The sequence below is a fragment of the Acinonyx jubatus genome, chromosome D1 (assembly GCF_027475565.1).
Source record: "Acinonyx jubatus isolate Ajub_Pintada_27869175 chromosome D1, VMU_Ajub_asm_v1.0, whole genome shotgun sequence".
In the NCBI taxonomy this organism is placed as follows: Eukaryota; Metazoa; Chordata; class Mammalia; order Carnivora; family Felidae; genus Acinonyx; species Acinonyx jubatus.
In genome coordinates, this window is record NC_069390.1 from 57,871,913 (window position 1) to 57,893,258 (window position 21,346).

At 36.3% G+C, this 21,346-nt stretch overlaps 1 protein-coding gene across 5 annotated transcripts in view; it reads left to right on the forward strand.

The window, feature by feature from the left end:
- UVRAG (UV radiation resistance associated) overlaps positions 1 to 21,346 on the forward strand; it is a 296,175-nt gene that overhangs the window by 111,293 nt on the left and 163,536 nt on the right. For all 5 annotated transcript variants that reach the window (XM_053203714.1, XM_027039850.2, XM_053203713.1 and 2 more), the window contains exon 7: positions 17,373 to 17,478. In XM_053203714.1, coding sequence (XP_053059689.1) covers positions 17,373 to 17,478 — 106 coding nt within the window. The remainder of the gene's footprint in view (positions 1 to 17,372; positions 17,479 to 21,346) is intronic.

Below are 21,346 nucleotides of genomic sequence, written 5' to 3' on the forward strand. Positions count from 1 at the left end.
GCTCCACCTTGAGTGTGGAGCCTGCTTATGATTCTCTTTCTCTCCTTCTGCCCCTCTTCCCTGCTCATGCTCTCTCTTTAAACAAAAACAAAAGACAAAACAAAACCAAACAAAACCTTGTATTTTACACTAAAAGTCATAGTCTATAAGAATTTCACATTGCTAGAACCTCAGAACCAAGTGGAAAGTCACGAACCCTGCATTGGTTTCTCTCTAATGCTCACAAGCCTGAAAAATCAGAATCCTAGAAAATGTGTCCTCTCTTTACCCATGTAATTTCTGAAAAGGAGATGAAGGGGATAGGCTTGGTCATAAAAGACCAGAATAGTGAAAACAAATGGACTTAATGTGGTGGTCATTTTGCAGTGTATATGCAAATATCAAATCATTATGTTGTACACCTAAAACTAATAAATGTTATGTCAATTATTCCTCAATTTAAAAAAAAGGATTTAACTAAGGTTAGTAATTTCCTTTTAAATACTGTTCTTATGAAAGCCAGTTAGTTGAAGGATATTATTTACATTTATTTTAAAGTTTACTTATTTTTGAGGTGGGGGAGGCGGCAGAGAGAGAGGGATACACAGAATGTGAAACAGGCTCCAGGCTCGGAGCTGTCAGCGCAGAGCCAGACGTGGGACTCAAACCGACGAAATGTGAGATCATGACCTGAGCCAAAGTCAGGAGCTTAACCGACTGAGCTACCCAGGTGGCCCCTGAAGGATATTATTTAAATTACAATTTCAAAATTGATTTTAAAAACCATCAAGTATATATTAAACGCATGCAAAGTGTTTATTAGATACAGTGGGAGAGAACACAAGAGAAGAAGGCAAGAGGCTTACTGTCTATCTAGTTGAATAAGATTTAGTCTTGGAAAAATTAGTGTCAAGACAAACATAATCAAGTGCTGAACTTTGTGGTACATATGGGAATTGAATGAAATAATATATAAGATACTTAGTATCCTTAGTTTTGTGAGCATTAAAACAGTAAAAAAGAAGCCAGTGTGAATTTTTCTGAAGTCTTCAGGGAAGGACTAAAGAAAGCCCTTAGATTAGAAGAGTTTTGAGGGTCTGTAGTGAGATATAAGATCATACAATAAGGATAGAGGAGGAGGTAAATACAGTAGGAAGATTCTACAGGAGCAGAAGGATCGTCTTGAAATTATACAGACTGCAGGACAGAGTAAAATTTACATTGAGAAGTGTTAATTTTGTGGGATATACTGTATGGAGGCGGTGGATTATTTTTAAAGAGGCCCGAGAGTGATGAGATTTAACCAGTATTTTCAGAATGAATGTATGCTATTTGAATTACATTCCTATAGCCTCATCTTTCTCATGATCAAAGATTAAAATTTATAAGCGGTTAACCGGCGTTAAAGATGCAAGATCTACGGCTGTGAGCCAAGCAAAGCCAAACAGCACTTTTGTGCACATACGTTTTGTACTGCGTTGGTACCATGGTTTCACCAATTGAAACAGTCTGTTTGGTATATCATATGAGGTTAGTGGAGAAACACTTGGAATTAGAGGCATTCTAGATTATGCATGCTGGTCTTGCTTCTGATTACTGAAATCTTTTCATGGGATAGTTTTTAACTGACTCTCTGAGGTATGTTATGTCGGTAATGATATCATTTGCAAATGGTAACAGTTTTTTTTTGTCTTTTATTTTCTAAGGGTATACTTCTCATTTCTTATAACTTCTTAAGTTGGCTAAGTCTTCCATAGTGAGCATTCTGTTGTAACATATCAGCCCATCCCCAGACTTAGTAGTTTAAGACAATTTATTATCCTCAGATCCTCACAGTTCTGTGGGATGACTTGAGCTTAGCTTGGGTGGTTTTTACTTGGGGCCTTTCAAGTAGTTGCAGTCAAATGGCAACAGTGGGCAGACTCAGCTGAAGATTCAGCTGGATTGGACATATGGACATTTCTGATGCCTTTAGTTGGGATGGCTGGACAGTGGAGAGTGGCCAGCCTTATCTCTGTCTTTTCCTCTAAGCAGCTTCTTCTCCACACGGGCAGCTTGGGCTTCCTCACATAAGGCATTCTCAGGGTAGTCAGATTTCTTAGCTGGAGGCTGGTTGCCTGCAGAAGGACTATTCAGAGACAGGGAATAGAAGTCTGTAGGCCAATTATTGGCTATGCCTAGAACTAGCACAGGGTCACTTCTGTATGTGGTATATTGTATTGTATTTGACTGTGTCAAAACAGTCTCAGGGCCTGCCTAGATTCAAGGAATAGAGAAATATATTCCACCTCTTGGTAGGGAAATACTAAAGCAACATTGCAGAAAACCGTGTAGGGTGGGAGATATTTTTGTGGCCATACACAGAAAATTTAATTTACCTCAGAGAGTATCTGTTATATGCTGACAGTTTACCATTGGATATCATGTATATTAGAGTTTTCTGATAGGTTCCTTTTATCAGGTAAGAATGTTTCTATGCATAGTAACTAAGGATTTTACTCAGTAATAGCCTAGCTTTTTTTCTTTGTTCTATTAATACAGTGAGTACACAGACTTACTGATGTTAAACCTTCTATATAATCCTGGGATAAATTTTGCTTGCTTATGATACATTTTTTAACACAGTACTAAGGTTAGATTTCCTAATGTTTTATTTAATATTTATTATTATTATTAATCAATTTAATTCTTTATAAATGAGGCAGGCATATAGTTTTTTTGTGTTCTTGTCCAAGTTAAAACTGGTAAGAGCTACTGTGAAGTGAGAGGCTCTCTGTATTTTCCCATGGTTTGAAACAATTTATATAATTTCTATTTAGGTGGTAGTTCTCACCCATAAAACTATCAGGGCCTATGCTCCCTCCACTTCCCTTTGATTATCTTTCTAATTTCTTTGTGGTTATTGATCTATTTATGTTTCAACCTCTTGTTGAAGCAACTTGGTAATTTATGGTTTTCTAGATAATCATTTACTTTTGCTAGGTTTTTTAGTTTGTTGGCATAAAGTTGTATGTAGTATTCCTTTTAATTTTTTAAAATCTTATTGTAGTTTGTCTCCTTTCTTGTTTCTAATTCTGAAGTACTTTTGTATGTGCTTCCTCAAGTATGTTTATTGTACAATGAATATATTTTAAATTAAACTTGCAATTTACCACATGGATGGTATTATGAAAAAATCTGGGAATGATTTAGCCTGCTCTTATGCCAAATGTGGTTCTTCTTGCCTGAAATGAATTATTCGAGATGTAAATTGGAAATCTGAACAGTTGATTATTGTTCTATAACTGTTGCTTCATCAGTGTTGTTTGTTTTTGAGAGCACATCTTAGTTAGACCTGACACACTCATTATCACATGCTTCACACCACCTAACTTTCCTTGGTAGAACTTTCCCACCCACGATGCTACCATTTACTTTTCCATGAGAGTGTTAATTTCATAAGTAGTAATAGTGTTCTCTCTTATTTGATGCCATTGCTGTGAGACTGTGTGTTCTTCTCAACTATGTGTATGGTCTAGACGGAGGAATGTAGAAGCAGGCTTTAGGGTAGATTTCTGGTCTTTTGGGAAACTATCATATTTAATAAACCCATCAACAAGTATTTGAGTGATTCCCATGTGTCCAAGACTGCTGTAGGTGCTGTGGAAATGCAAAAGATTTCTCAGGCATTTAAAGTCCACGGTAACTTGGCTCTGATCACCCTTCCTAGACTGCCTTTCATGACACTGCCCTCATGCTCTCTTTGCTTTAGCATACCACCCACTTCCTGTTCTGAGCATACAGTGCACTCTGCTCCTTTAAGGATTTTGAGAAGTTATTCCACGGCCCTAACTGGCTGTTCTCTTGTATACAGTTGTCCTACCTACCTTTCCTTTAAACAGAAGCTTAAATCCCTTCTCCTTTAGTGAACCATTCACAAGAACAAGTTGTCTCAGACTAATGTCTCCATTTTGGAAAGGTAATTAGATTTGTAGATCCAGGCAGTAACTCTAATAAGGTGTGTGACAGTTAGGTAATGAAACCTTTAGGACCAAAATGAAGAAGTATAAGCTAGATGATATTAAAAATAGGAAGATTTGTAACTGCTTAATGACTTACTATCAGTCTAGAGGGAAATTTTTTTTTTAATTTTATTTTAATTTTTTGCTACTATGAACAATGCTACTCTAAGCATTTGTGTCAAGTTTGTGTGTGTGTGTGTGTGTGTGTGTGTGTGTTTATTTTTGAAAGAGAGAGAGAGAATGGGAGACACAGAATCCGAAGCAGGCTCCAGGCTCTGAGCTGTCAGCACAGAGCCCGACACAGGGCTTGAACTCACAGACTGCGAGATCATGACCTGAGCCGACGTCAGACACTTAACTGACTGAGCCATCCAGGCGTCCCTAGAGGGAAATTTCTAATGTCATGACATAGGGCTCTGTTTTTTATCTAGTCTTGTTCAGCATGTCCATTCATTCAGTAATTTACTTGCCTGATGTTCACTGAATACTATATGTTGGAAACTGTGCAGTATGCTGGGGATACAATGGTGAATGGTTCTTCCCTTAAGGATATTACAGTCTAAGCATTTGAACAGAGGTATAGAAAACATATGCAAAGTTAAAAAAAAAAACTTAGAAAGCCAATGCAATGGTAATATGGAGCTTATAGAAATAGTAATTACTTTGTGTAACAGAATCAGTATATAAGAAGATCTCTAGGGACTAGAATGTATATTCAGCCCATCTTAAATTTCAAGATGAAATTTAATTGGGGTAGAGATATAGCCTTATACTGTACTTGAGTCCCAAAACCAACTGTATGAGAAGAAGAAGGCATGACATATGGGCACAGCCTGAGCAAAAAAAGATGCAAAACTTTTAATCAGTAATCAAGTCAATGTTAATAATCAGTGGAACGTGATTGCTGGAAAAATTGGGACTATGTTGATAGACATTTAGTATCTAGAATGAGAAACGATAGACCTTCTTTGTTCCAGGCAGACATATTTGAATTCCTTTGTACCTTTATAAAAACCACTCTTTAAGAGGAATTTGACAATCAGAAATTTGTATTCTAGTATTATGTGGTTTACAAACTTTAAAGAAATGTTCTCAAGGTAGTTTTCCAGGAATTTTTCTATGCTTGATACACATGAAAGAAAACATGAGTAAATTTGTCAGTCAACATTTCATACAATCTAAGGAAAACAGAATCAGAAGAAATCTTAAAATAGTTTTCTGTTATTTATTGAGTGTCTCCTGTGCTTTAAGGGTTTAAGTGTCCTGTGCTTTGGGGCTCCTCCTTATTACTGAGGGAAAGAAGAGAAATAATAGGTATTGAAGGTCTGTACCAGGTACTGTGAAGACTCATATGAAGAGCAACAAACACTAATAAGATATAATTCTGTGTTTTCAAGGCATATGGAATCCAGTGGTGGAGGGAAAGGCAGTAAATAGATTATTACAACATGATGTGAACTCTAGATAGAGCCATGCTTCCAGAGTTAAGAAGACCACAACTCAGATAAGGGTATAGCCTTACCAGATATTAACTATTAAATATTCCTGGGCTTTTACTTGAGTTTTTCCTTTTCTAGAGGAATTTCGGGGTCTGTTTGTACGGGGAAGAGGGAGGGAGAGAGAGAGATATCTCTTTCTCTTCTTGTAAAGCTACTAATCCCATCAGATTTGGATCTCACCCTTATGACCTCACTGTTAACCTTAATTACTCCTAAAAGTCCAATCTCCACATACTGTCACTTTTGGGGTTAGGGCTTCAACATATAAATTTTACAGGGACACAATTCAGTCTGTAGCACCAGGTTATCTCCTTTCTGATTAACTCAAAGTCAGTGGATTTAGGACTTTAATTATATCCTCCAAATACCTTCACCTTATAAAGTAGCATAATCTCAGGACTGATATTCTATCATATTCACAAGGCCTGCTAACATGCAAAGGGATACAAGGAGGCAGGAATCTTGGGGGGCATCTTAGAATTCTGCCTACCACAAAGGTAATAGGGTAGAAAGCAGCAGCAGATTTAGATCAGGTATGAGGACCATTGTGAGTAGAATGATAGAAAGAACACACAACAACCTTGTGTGGTAGGAGCACTAAACTGGGACCTGTGTATTTGTCAGTTTCAACCAAACCAATGTATCTGAGAAAAAAAGGACTTTGGAAACTAAAAATTTATTTAACATGTAAAGTATTACTGATATTGAGGTTTGTTGGGGAGCTGATGGCAAGACTAGCTTAGGAATGATAGGTTTATGGGTAGAAGGTCGGTAGCAGTGAAGACCCCTGGGCTTTGGAGTTAGACAGACCTGGTTTTGAATTCTGATTCTGGCTCTTACTAGCTTCTCACGTGTAGAGTGAGAATGTATGTAGTTTATGGATTGTTATGATGGTTAAATAGAATATTACATTTCAGGTTTTTAGCCCAGTGCCTGCCACATAGTAAGCACTAAATAAATGTTTGTTCAGTTATTTATGAAATATATACTATGTGCCAGACACTCATTTTGGCCCCCAGGGTTGTAAGAAATATTAATATTATTGTGCCTGAACTAGATTTTATTTGACTTGGAATTTCTAGGCCAAAACAATTGAGTTTTAATCTGTATATAAATAGCTACGTTTATACATTCCATAGTATCAAGCAAAGAGTAACATCTAATCATAGAATTTCAGAATTTGTGATCACTTGGTTTTACATATGGTCCTGGTTTTTCTGTGTAAAGAGCTCTAATTTGCCAGTAGTCATCCTTGTTATTATCATTTTTTAATGTTTATTTATTTATTGGGGGGGGGGGGAGAGAGAACATGCATGTGTGCATGAGAGTCGGAGAGGGACAGAGAGAATCCCCAGTAGGCTCTGTGCTCTCAGTGCAGAGCCTGACACAGGGCTTGATCTCACACACTGTGAAATCATAAGCCAAAATCAAGAGCTGGGGTGCCACCCACGCATGCCCATTTTAGTTACTGAGACGCTAAAGAGTTGGAAGGTCTCCTGGACCCCATTTCATTGTTTTGATTTTTTATAGTACACTACTGAAAAGTGTTTTGGGAAGAGTATTCCCATGGCAGTGTTCCAAATGGATTAAGGAGGGCAGAGATCGGAAAGAGGGAGGGAGGCCTTTTTTTTTTTAATGCTGAACTGGGGTGCCTATAGTGGGAATAATGAAAAGGACATAACGGCGATAAGAACATTGGGGAAGAATCAATAGATTTAGATACCGAATAGAGAGGTGAGGCAGCAGAAAAGCAAGTACTAGTGTAATGTGATTTCGCTGCCAGTTAACACTTCCAGAGCTCTGTGGTGATTCATGACCATCATGGTGTCTAGATTTCTTTGACTAGAATTCTAAAAAGAGGAAGTTTTGAAATTGTATTGAGTGTGGAAAAAATTACAGGTCACAGCCTTACCAGTCACCAGAAATGCACTTTATCATCAATGGAAGGTGCTGTAAACATGATTAGAAGCACATATATGCTAACTGTCTTTAGGTGTATTACATAATGATAGGAATTCTGTAGGCAATCAACCTTTAGCTGTTAGCCTAGGATATCTAAAACATTTGTGTCTGTAGAGATGAAGAAAAGAAAAGTGGTTAGGTAGGTATAGCTGCATTAGATAGCACTAATCTTTTAAGTTACAGGTTTGTAGATTGTAATATTTCTAGTTGTCTCTAAGGGAATATAATCGTAGGTATGCATCAGAGCCTCTGTAATTGCAGTGTAAACATGAACTGGTTTATCTCTGTTAGTCTGTGAGAAGTAAGTGGAGTGCTGGATGGACCCTGTTGCTGGTTGGAGCAAAGTCTTCAGTCTCTGTATCCTGTTTGTCCTCTTTCACTCGGAAGATGTTGGCAGGTTGCAACACGCATAACGATGTATGTGAGATCAAGCTCTGGGTATAGCTCTATAAGGCAAGCAAGCATTCTGGAGACTGTTTGGGCAGATAAACTGCAATGACTACTGACCAAATGACAGGGTTACCTTTGGTACAAAGGAGAGAGTGGAATTGAGAAGAACAAGAGTAGAAACTGAAAAACTAGTCAGGAGGGTATTAGCTAGATGAAGGTTGATGGTGACAGAGGACTTGGAGAAAGGTGAACAGAGTTGAAATGGCTTTAATCAAGTCCTTGTTGGCTAAATCTGTAGATGCCATCTAAGCCTTAGGTTACTTGATGTTATGATAGTGATCAGTCTTCCCCGAGGTGTTCTGTTCCTTTGACTGTTGTAACACCAACTCTCCCAGCTGTCCTATTTATCTAAATATTCTGGGTCAGAATTTTTTGCAGCTTTTTATTTATTTTTTCTAATCCCTTAAATATTGATGTTCCTCGGGATTCTGTTCTAGGCTCTGTTCTCTTTCATTCTCACAGTCTTCCAGAATGATCTCATTCACTCTCATAGCGTTAATAACCATCTGTGTGCTAATGATTGCCACATTTTTGTCTGTGGCCAAGATCTGTCTCCTAAGCTCCAGATCCTTATATTCAAGTAATATTCAACACCTCCTCTTGGATATTGCACAGGCACCTCAAAGAAAGTAGAATTTCTTTCAAACTGCTCATTCTGTATTCCCCATCTCAATAAATAACATCACCATTTCCTGATTCCTCAAGCTGTATACCAACTATCATTTTTTTTACTTTTTCCTTTGCGGTATAATCTATATACAATAAAATGCAGAGAATTTAAGTGTACAGTCTGATGAGTTTTGACAAATGTACACACCCACGTTGTCATCATTCAGTCATGTTATAGAGTATATTTTCTTGTCCAGAAAGTTCCTTTATACCCCTTTGCCAATCGTTCTTACACATTCACTCCCACCACTGGCTGAGTTAAACCCTTTTCTTACTGCCTCTTCATTATTAGCTTTTCCTGTTCTTAAACTTCTTTTAAATGGAATCATATGGTGTACTCTTTGGTTTCTGACTTTTTTTATTCAACATACAATTCCTGAAATTTATCCATATTGTTGTATACATCAGCAGTTTATTTTATTGCTGAGTGGTATTTCTGTGCATATTACCACAATTTACTTATGCATTATCTTGTTGATGAACATTTGAGTTGTTTCTACTTTTTGGCTGTTCTGAATAAAGCTGCTAAGAAATATCCTTACAAAAGTCTTACAATGTTGGGACGCCTGGGTCACTCAGTCGGTTGGGCATCCAACTTCGGCTTAGGTCATGATCTCGTGGTCCTTGAGTTTAAACCCGTCAGGCCTGTGCTGACAGCTCCGAGCCTGGTGCCTGCTTCTGATTCTGTGTCTCCCTCTCTGCCACTCCCCCTGCTCACTCACTCACTCACACACTTTTTCTCTCAAAAATAAATAAACATTAAAAAAATTTTAAAAAAGAAAACAAACGTCTTACAGTGTATCTGGGAGTGGGGTTACCTTCTCATATACTAGGTGTGTATTTAATTGATTAGAAATTGCCAGTTCTCCAAGGCAGTTATACAGTTTTACAGTCCTACTAGAAATGTTTGAAACTCCCAGCTTTTCTACTCCTTGCCATCATTTGGTATCATCAGTTTTGTAAATTCTAGCCATTATAGTGGGCTTCTACTGGCATATCAGTTTTTTATTTAAATTTTATTTTAATTTAGAGAGAGAGTGCAAACAGAAGGGGGAGAAAGAGAGAGAGAGAGAGAGACAGAGAGAGAGAGAGGGAATATCCCAAGCAGGTCCCATGCTCAGTGCAGAGCCTGATGTGGCGCTCGATCCCATGACCTGGGTACATGACCTGAGCCAAAATCAAGAGTCAGAAGCCCAACCAACTGAGCCACCCAGGCACCCCGATTTTAATTTTAATTTTTAATTCCGTGATGACTAGTGAAACACCATTTCATGTTTATTGGCCATTCTTACATCCTTTGTGAAGTGTTTGTTCAAATATTTTGATAATATTTATTGGGTTGTTTGTTTATTGTTGATTTGTAGGAATTTTTTGTGTATTATGGATACAAGTCCTTGGTCAAACTATATCTGTATGTTTGTATCTATATCTATGTCTATATCTATGTATCTATCTATTGAGCATTTTTTTTACTACTCTGTGTCTTGATTTTTCATTTTCTCAATAATGCCTGGTAAAGAGTAGAAGTTTCAAATTTTGCTAAAATATATTAGGTTTTTATTTTATGGATGGTGCCTTTTGTTTCCTGTTTAGGAAATCTTTGCCTAAACCAAGGTCATGAATATATTTTTCTACGTGTTATTCTAGAATCTTTATAGTTTGAGGTTTTACATTTAGTCTTTGCTCTATATCAATTTCACTTTTGTGTATGATGTGAGGTAGAGATTGAGGTTTAGTTTTTCCGTGTCGCTATCCAATTATTTCAGTGTCATTTGTTGACACAGCTTGTCTTTCCCTAATCAAAAAGTAAATTGATAAAAATGCTGGGGCACCTGGGTGGCTCAATCGGTTGAGCCTCCGACTTCAGCTCAGGTCATGATCTCACAGCTTGTGAATTCGAGCCCCGCGTCAGACTCTGTGCTGACAGCTAGGAGCCTGGAGCCTGCTTCAGATTCTGTGCCTCCCTCTCTCTCTGCCCCAACCCACTCGCATTCTGTCTCTGTCTCTCTCAAAAATAAATAAACATTAAAAAATTAAAAAATAAATAAAAATGCTGATCATCATCTAAAAAAAAGTAAATTGATTTTATATAATGGGTCAATTTCTGTAATCTGAATTCTAGTTCATTGATCTGTTTGTTTAGACTTCTACAATACTACTGCTTTATAAACTAGAGCTTTGTGAGAGGTCATAAAATCTGGTAGTGTAAGCTCCAACTTTGTTTCTTTTTTCAATACTTTCTTGACTATCCTAGGATTTTTATATTTTTGTATCAATTTTAAAATCACCTTGTCAGTTGAAAAAAAAAAAAAAGACTGCAAGGCTTTGGTTGGGATTGCATTGTTGACTCTATAGATTAATTTAGGGGAGACTAACAATACTGAGTCTTGTAACCCGTGTGATTGTTATATGTCTCCATTAGTTAGGTGTTTTTCTCAGGAGTGTTTTACAGTTTTCAGTGCACAGGTCTTTCACATCTTCCATTAGACTTACCTAGTTATTTGTTGATAATGATATTAAAAATACCATTAAATTTTTGTATATTAATCTGGAATCTTGCAATCTTGCTAAAATTATCAGTTTAATTACAGGTTCTTTGGCTTTTTATATGTGTACAATTATTGCATCCATGAAGAGACGTGTTTTTGCTTCTTCCTTTCCTAGATTTATGATTTTTTTAAATTGCCTTATTGCAATGGTTTGGACCTTGATTACAGTGTTGAATTAGAGTGGTGAAAAGCGGGTATCTCTCCTTGGTCCTGTTCTTAAGTATAACATTAGCTTAGATGTTTTTTGTGTAAGTTCCATTTTTGCATTAGCTGTAGTTTTTAAATAAATTCTTCACCAGAGGAAACTCTCTTTTTTCCTTAGTTTGTTGAAGGTTTTTTTTGTTTTTAATCATTAACAGGTATTGAATTGTATCAAGTGCTTTTGGGGGGCATCTTCTGAGATAGTCATATGATTTTTCTTCATTATTTTTGTCACTGTTGGTTTTCAAATGGTAAACTAACCTTGTACTCTTCAGATAAACCTATACGATCAAGATGTGTCTTCCCCTTTTCATACATTGCTAGAGTGGATTTGCTAACTTTTTGTTAATGATTTTTTCAGTTATGTTCATGTGTGAGTTTTGTCTGTAATTTTCTCTTCTTGTCATCTTCTTGTCATGTTTTGGTATGAGGGTTATACTGGCCTCATAAAATAAATTGAAAAGTGTTTCTTCTTCTTTGAAAGATTTTGTTAAAACTAGTATAGCACGGAGGGGCGGGGGGTGCCTGGGTAGCTCAGTCGGGTAAGCATCCGACTCTTGGTTTTGGCTCAAGTCATGATCTCATGGTTCATGAATTCAAGCCCCACATTGGGCTCTGCACTGCATGTGGAGCCTGCTTGGGATTCGCTCTCTCTCCCGCTCTCTCTGTCTCCAAAAAACAAAGCAAAGCAAAGCAAAACAAAAAAACAAAACAAAACAAAACCCATTGTATAACCCCAGTGAAGCCATCTGAACCTAGAGCTTTCTACTTGAGAGTGGTTTTAATTACAAGCTTAGTTTATTTAATTGATAATGGCAATTCAGTTTTTCTAATTTATTTGTTTTGTAAACTTGTGATTTTTTTAAAGCAATTTGACTACGTCATCTAAGTTTTCGTATTTATTGGCATATTGCTCATAATTTCCATTAATTCTCCTTTGAATGTCTATAAGATCTAGTGATGTCTTTGCTGGTATTCTTGATGTTGGTAATTTGTTTTCAGGCATCATTTTTTATTACTCCTTCTTTCTCACTTTTCACGTCTACACTATCCCTCCTGTTACTATTTTAATTTAGAAAGATGCCTAAACTTTTCCTAGGAAGGCTGTAATAACCACACACTAGCCTTCCTGTTTCCAGCCTTGTTTCTGTGTCCCATTTACCTTATTACAGGAAGAAAGATCTTTCTAAAGTGCAAATGTAATTAAATCTTTTCCAGCTTAAAACTTTGTTTCCCACTACCCTCAGAAAAATAATCGGCGCTCTTTCATATGGAATGCAAAGCCATCAACGATAATGTCTGTGTCTCTCAGTAGATTCCTGTCTTTTCTTATATTTCCTTTGCCCTTTGTGTCTCTTCATGCAGGCCACAGGGAACTATGCTGCCTTTCTAGGTGTTCTAATTGGTCCTTCTTCACCTTAAAATGGAATGCAGCATTTCAGATGTGATATGATCAACACTAAGTAAACAAAAATGGTCTCCTAACTTCTCCTTTACTGAAATGATTGTTAATATTTTGGTTGTTGTGGTCTCGGTATTTATTATTTATTTGTTATAATGCCTTTCATTCAGTAGATTTTTACATTCACAACACTATCTAACCCCAAAACATTATTTTAAAGCCCAGTTTCAATCTTACTGTTATCTCAAAGCATATTAATAGGGATGCATTTATTTGCTCTAACTAGAATACCTATCAGATAGTTACTTAGTCCCTCCTCCTCATACCTGTGATAATGAATTTATTTCAGCTTGGCAGTATTAGTGTTGGTATTGACCTGTCACCAGATGACCAGATGGTATGTATTTCGGTCTTTATAGTATTATGTCATAGTTTGCAAAATCAAGATGCATTCCTCTGAAACTGGCTAGCTGGTTTGGAAGTAAAGCAGTTGTTTCTTTTCTTGTCAGTCCTTCATCTCCTCACCCCCAGGGGAATCAGGATGCCCCACATTATGTTTAAAAGCCTAAACACATCAAACTTTTGTTCTTCTGTTGGATTTGAAAGGGGGACATTATTAGCTCTGTCTTGATGTAGCAGGGGCTCTGAAAGTCTATTTGGATAACACTGAAGATTGGAGGAAATGTGACTCTGTCTGTATGTTTTAAGCCCCTAAGGTAAGATCAGAAAGCGTCTGGGGCAGTGAGAGCCAAATAGTTGAAGTCATACATTAATTATGGTCATGAATCATTTTTATTTTTAAAGTCTTTACCATTTGACAAGGTTGTTTGCATAGTACCAGTGAGTTTCAGGCAGCGTTTTCCCCCTTTTAAAGTAACAGGCTATTTTGTTGATTTCTGCTCTGAATTGATAATGCCTGTTATTATCAGAATTCTGATAACATTTTTAGTAAAAATTGCACATTTCCTTACCTAAGTGAGTGGTCTTTATTTGATTTTTGTTTTGAATATAATATTTAAAAATTTTAAATACAGAAAACTATCTCCTTAATATCTCAATCCCCCACTGATATCAGTAAAAAATAATCACATCTTAGGACTGAGCTTTTATATTCAGGAGTTAGTTGCCGTTCAGTTCGCAAATATATACTGAGTGCCTCCTTTGTGCCACATTCTGTGCTAAGCACTGGGAATGTATTTGAAAATGAGAGGTCCCTCCCCCCCCCCCGAAAGATCTAATAAGGAAATAAACAGTTGCTATAAAATATAGTTCTGTAATCTTTGTTAGTGGTATTTATATACATGATGCTGCAGATTTCTATAGAAAGGAGTGCCTGTACCTGTCTGGAATAGTTCAGAAAGGTCTTTGAAGAAGAGGTTGTGTTTGAGCTGCCTCTTTAATGGACTCAAGACTGTCCTTATCTGTTAAGAGGTAGGGAAGACTTACAGGCGGATAGATCAGCTCACTCAGAGTTACAAACAAGAACTGGTATGGTGTGTTTAGGGAATTGTCGGTGGTTTGGTTTTGTTGGAACTGAGCTTGCAAGGTAAGGAATATCAGGAAATAATGCTGCAGATGTTTGCTGGGACTGCATTACAAGGGGCCTTTCCTTGCTTTTAAATTTCTTTAGAGCAAACTTTGTAAGAGAGTATTACTATCAAAAGAGTGTATACACATACACTCCCAGAGCAAGAGGCAATAGGATGGAATATAACCTCTATTGGAGGAGCTTTGAGGAAGTTGCTTGTATAACCGATCTTATTAGCAACCTAGCACTAATAAGAGTTGCTCCTTTAGATGACCTAAGAAATCCTCAATAACTGTCAGGCAGTTTCTGAAAGTGCAAAATACGTCATGAATATTTTTAGTGCATAGTGTCATCATCATCATAATGTTGGCAGTTGGCAGAGGTATTGATGCCATCAAATCCCTAATGAAATTAACCTTGTATATAGGATATCTTTCAGATTGGGATTGTTGAGTAATTTTTAAAAACTGAGGTAAAACTTTGCATACAGTAAAATGTGTAGATCTTAAGTTTAAATTCCGTGTATAACTGTGTACCCTCATCCCAGTAAAGATATATAGGATATTTCCATCACCTCAGAAAGTTACTTTGCCCCACCCCCACCCCCGTTCTCTACCAGTCAATTCCACCCCACATGGACAACCAGCGACTCTTGATTTCTGTCACTATGGATTGCTTTTACCTGTTCTTGAACTATGTATAAATGGAGTCATACAGTATACTTTTTGTTACTGGCTTTTTCACTCAACATCATTGTTGTTGACATTCATTCATATTGTTGTGTATATATCAATGGTGTGTTCCTTTTTATTGATGAGTGGAATTTCATGATTATACCTCAATTTGTTAATTGATTCTCCTGTTTGATGGACATTTGCATTGTTTTCTATGAATATTCTTATACAAATCATTGTGTAGACATACATTTTTATATTTCTTGAGTAAATGCTTAGGAGTAGAAATACTGGGCCATAGGTTAGATGGCTGTTAAACTTTATTAGAAACTATTTTCCAAATGATAGTACTCTTTTACACTTTGCCAGCAATGGATGCAAGTTCCAGTTGCTCCACATCCTTGTTAGTAATAGATGTTGTCATTTAAATTTTTTTTAGCGTTTATTTATTTTTGAGAAAGATACAAAGAGCATGAGTGGGGAAGGGGCAGAGAGAGAGGGAGACACAGAATCCCAAGCAGGCTCCAGGCTATGGGCTGTCAGCACAGAGCCCAGTGCAGGGTGAGATCATGACCTGAGCTGAAGTTGGACACCTAACCGACTGAGCCACCCAGGCGCCCCAATGTTCATTTTAATTTTACCTATTCTAATAGATGTGGAATGTATCTTGTTGTGATTTTAATTTACATTTTTATGATGACTAAGATGTTGAATATCTTTTCTTGTACTTTTTGGCCACTCTTGTATCACCTTTTGTGAAGCATTTTACTTTTTTGCCCATTTTTAACTGGATTGTCTCTTTGTGACTGATTTATAAGAGTTTTTTATGTACTCCAGACGCAGTCCTTGGTCAGATAGATGTTTTGCAAGTATTTTCTCTCACTCTGTGGACTGCTTATCATTTCTTAATGGCATCTTTAGACAAACAGACATTTTTTATTATTGTGAAGTCCAATTTATCTATTTTTAATTTTATGGTTAGTGCTTTTCATGCCTTATCTATGAAATCTTTACCTCTTCTAAGGTTGTAAGAGATTCTCTATGTTTCTTCTACAAGTTTATGATTTTAGTTTTTATGTTTACTATGCTCTCCTTGAATTAATCTTTTGAATGTGCTGTGAGGTAGGGAATGAAATTAATTTTTCCCCCTATGTTTGTCCAGTGTTCCAGCACCATTTGTTTTAAAAAATTTCTTTTCTCCGTTAATTTGCCTGGATTCCTTTGTCCAAAATCAATTGGCCATATATGTGTAGCTCTATATCTTTATATATAATCTTTATGCTGTTCCATTGATCTATTTTTTGATCCTTATGCCAGTAGCATATTGTTTTGATTGTATAGTTTTATTTTTTTTAAGTTTATCTTGGTTTATCTCTTCTAGATTCTTTGTTTTTCTGTATAGATTATAGTAGCAATACGCTTCTTACTTTCTTCCAAAGAACCAAAGCCTGTTGAGATTGTGAAACTATTGACCCATATATAGAAACATCACTGAATTTTTTTGTATGTTGACCTTGTATCCTGTGACCTTATTAGCTCTAGTAGTTGTTTTGTAGATTTCTAATGATTCTCTATATGAAAATCATGTCATCTAAAAATACAGTTTGACCATTTTTAATACGTATGTGTATAAGAAATATATAAGCTATATTTGAAGACCAAGAGACAAAGAAAAACACAAACCCATAATGTAAGCAAAAAAGAAAAATAGTTTCTGATTTTTTTCAATGTTCCTTGTTTCAAAGTGGCTCTGCTTTAAATTAGTCTTTTTAACTGGGATTATTGTTAATTCTTTTTTTCTTTGTGGATACCCGTAAGTAATATTCAGGTTTGTCATCATTGATGTTCTCCTGGTGACTTTAGCAATCCACTTAATTTCCTTGGGCGTCAGTTTTCACATTTTTAACATGATGGGATTCAACTAGATTATTTTCTCTCTAAAGTGTCTTCCAGACTCCCGTGAGTTCACCATTTTAACTCTCAATATATCAGAGGCAGGCAGGCATAGAAAGGGTGTTTTTTTTTTTTAAGTTTCTTTACTTATTGTATTATTCCTCCGTGTGCACACAAGTGGGGAAGGGACAGAGAGAGAGGGGGAGAGAGAAGGAGAGAGAGAATCCCAAGTGGGCTCCATGCTGACAGCACAGACTTGGGGCTTGATCTCCTGAACCATGAGATCATGACCTGAGCTGAAATTAAGAGTTGGATGTTTAACTGACTGAGCCACCTAGATGCCCTGAAAGGGTGTTTTAAGGGCACATTGTAATTCCTGTTATTTCATTACAGGTATGCTAGGGAATTATGAAATGATCAGTTTGAGTTCATTACTAATTCTGTTTATCCTGGAAGGTTTGTCCTCATTTTGTTCCATTAATGTCTCTTGTTTGTTCCATTTATGTCTCTGTGTTGAGAGTTTATAGTTAACTCACTTGAATTTTTCTCTAACTTTTATTTCTAGGCTTCATAGAGCCCAGTGTGCGATTAAACAGACTCAGGTAACTGTTCAGAAAATTGGAAAGGAAATTGAAGAAAAGCTAAGACTCACATCTACAAGCAATGAGTTGGTAGGTTTTTATATATATTTATTGTTTAGACTCCTTGATTGCTAAATGTGATCATCATATTCTTCTTGTGTTAATTAATTTTTTTCCAAAAAGCTTTATTTAGGTATTTTTTCTTTTAATGTTTCACTGAGACTTATGTTGGCATTTAAATATTGGAAAACACTTTCCCATCTCTTAATGGAACATGCAAAAAGAAAAAAAAAGGACCTGCCTTTTCTGCTAGATGAAACTTTAGATGACATACAATTACTTAGAAAATAATTAAAAGCTATTTTATTAATGTCTTACTAATGTGAACTCTAGACACAGACTATAGTGAATGGGAAATAGCTGCCAAAAGAAAAAACAAAAACCTTTAGGGACTAATCTCTGCTTAAAAGATGAACTTAAAATTATTTGGAGTAAACTTAATAGGCTGGTTTATGGACAGTGTTCTCTTTGGGGAAAGATTCCTTTGATGAGGCATTTCCAAAGAAATAGAAATTCCAACCCAAATGGACAGATTCAAGATATTAGTGTAATTTGGGGTTGCTCTAGACTCTTTTCTAAATTAATTATTTTTAAAAATACTAATTTTGGAATAAAGATTCTATCTTTGAGCAGAATAGTGGGTATAACTAATAAATTGAACTTTTCTCGAAATGAAACCCCATGGCTATGGACAGCTTTTGATGATATCTGTGCTCAAATTAAGTCCTAACTAAAAAACTTTGAGTTGTTTTTTTGTTTTGTTTTGTTTTTACTAACTCATTTTCACAGAGAGGCAGTATCTTCCAGTTGTCATTTATAGCGTATCAACTTAGGAAAAGACCTTTTTATCTCCAAACAAAAGTTCCATATCATCTTGAAGATTTGCCCAGGATAATAGTTTAATAGATGAACTATAGAAAAGCGATGCAATTAACCACTTACACGGACCTCCTCTCTCATGGACTTTGAAGTTAATGGATGATACTGTATTTAAACTATACGAAATTGCTGATTTTGACCTATAAATGGCAGTTTCATATAATTCAACCTAACATATAAAATGACTAGTGCTGTACCTGGCACATAGCAGGCACACAAAATATGGCAGCTGCAATAACTATAGTAGTAATATTTATTCATATGACTTTTCTTGCCTATGGAAAATCTTCCATTTTGGAGAAGCTGTTAAACCACGTCTTTCTTGTTTTAACTTAGGCTCAGTCAAGGAAGAAATTCCAGACCACAAACATATTGGAAAAGGAGAAAAAAACAGATAATTTTAATCCTTTCTGTAGTGTACAGAAATGCCACATTTTTAGAACCTTTGTCTGAGGAGAAATTGCTAGGGTTTTTTTCTTTCTTTCTTATTTTCGTCTCCCCAAGGCAAGACTGGGAAATTACTTATTCCATTAAATGACAGCATATGTTTTGTCTCAGTATGAAAAAATGTATGTTTAATCCTATTTTTCTAAAATATAAGTGGTGACACATAGAGCAAGGTGATAGAATGTGTGAGTTTAAAGAGGTCAGGTTCAGAGGTTCACTTTGTGTTTTTACGCTGCCTGGTCAACATAGAAGAGAATCATTGATTTTTGAACTAAAAGTGAACCTAGAAATCATCTACTTCCTGTATAACCCCACTAAAGCCAACCTTCCTCAGCACACTCAACCCCCTTCCCCATTTTATTTTTCTCCTATTATTACCCCTTAACATGCTATATACTTTGCATATGTACTTTGTCTGTCTCTCCAAACTCTACGAGGGTAGGGATTTTTGTCTGTTTTTCTTCACTGCTGTATTCACCATGTCTAGAAAAGTGTTTGACACATAGTAAGTGCTCAATAAATATGGAATTTAGGAATGAATCTAGCATGTTAAATAACAAAATTCAGCCAAGAAAATTTGAATTTCTATGTGGCTTTTTCAAATGACACAGGAATCAATTGGGCAATACCTTATCTAGCAAGTTAAATTGTACAAAATGGAAGGTTTTTATAGAAGGAGGGTGGGGCGAGAAAGTTATTAGCAAAAGAAGAGGATTGTTCCAGGCAAGGCCTGCCTCCTTGGGGGAAAAGCCAAGTGTCTTATCATGCAGATTGCCTCATCTTTTTTGTGGGGATACAGAGGGCCTAAGGGTCAGACTCATTGGCAAAGACTGAAAAAATCCTAGCTGGCCATTTCCAGAGGAGGTTGAAATGCAGTTAGATTTCATAGTAAGTACCAGTTTGGGAACTCGATCTAAGTGACACCATTCTGGGCCTGAAAATTTTGTTTCTTTTTTGTGAGCAAGCATACTCTCCTCCATACTACAGGATGGAGAATGAGGCCTGAAGGCAGGAAGCAACTTTCCCATAATCATTTCACAAGTAGAGGCAAATTTTGGTTTACTTGTCTTCTTTCGGGCAGTAATGCCATGTACTTGTTAATTTTCTACTTTGAGATTCACCTGTAGCAAATTAGAAACTTTACTGTTACCTTTTTTCCTCATTCCCTTTCTAAATCCCCAAGGTCATCATACTCCAACCCAGACAGTTTCAATTTTTAAGAATTGACTTTAATTTTAGCCTAAGTATAGTCAGTCAGAAGGCGTATTTGATGCTGAAAGAAATCAGATTACTTTGGGGGTCCCTGGGTGGCTCATTCGGTTAAGCATCCGACCTCGGCTCAGGTCATGACCTCACAGTTCCTGGGTTTGAGCCCCTCATCGGGCTCTGTGCTGACAGTTCAGAGCCTGGAACCTGCTTCAGACAGAGCCTGGAACCTGCTTCAGATTCTGTGTCTCCCTCTTTCTCTCTGCCCCTCCCCCACTAGTGCTCTGTCTCTCTCTTTCAAAAATAAATAATTGTTAAAAAACAGTAAAAAAAAGAAATCAGAGTACTTTGTAAGATCAAGTATAACTTTCTCTGTTATAAGAACTTGAGTTCATACTTGATGGCTTTTAAAAGATTTAGCATCTTCTCAAACTACATCAATGGCCAATGTATCTTTTTGACATTTATTTGTTTCTTATGAAATTTCTGCTGTTGTCATCTTGAACTTTGCTCATATGTTTTGGATTTTGTCAAATGCCTTTCCTATATCCATTGATAATTGTATTTTTGTTTTTCTGTTTTCTCATATCATGGTGGTGAAATACATTGATGTTTGAATGTTAATCCAACTTTGCATTCCTGGGAAAAGCCCCTCTTGTTCATGAGGAAATATTTTTTATATGTATTGCCAGATTCAATTTGCTAAAATATTTAAAGGATTTTTGTGTCTCCATTCATTAAGGATATTGGTCTGGACTGTAGTTTGTTTTCTTAGAATCTCTTTGTCTGGTTTTGTTGTCAGGGTGATGTTGGCTACAACCCAGTGAGTTGGGAGGTGCTTTTTCTTCTGTTTTCTGGAAGAATAGGTGTAGAATTGGAATTATTTTTTAAGTGTATGGTAGAATTTACCAGTGAAGCTATCTGGACATGGAATTTTCTTTGTGTGTTTTGAACTAGGAATTTAGTTCTTTCATATTTGGGGGTTACTGAAGTTATCTCCTTCTTGGGTGAGCTTCAGTTTAGTAGCTTACATTTTTCAAGGATTTGTCTATTTCATCTAAGAGGTTATTCTCTTTAATTTTAGCTGTTCTTGAGGGTGTATAGTGTTTTCTTAGTTTGTAACACATTTCTATGGCAGACATTTTTCATATCTTTATTGGTCACTTGTGTATTCTTTAGGAAGTGTAAATTTAAGTATTTTTGCCCATAAAAAAATAAGCTATTTATATTTGCAGAAAACTTGCAAAGATAGTTCAGAATGTTTCCATATAACTTTCATCCAGTTTCCCCTAATATTAACCTCATCTATAACCATGTTACATTTAACATTGTACAACATCAAACTAAGAAGCTAACATTGATATGT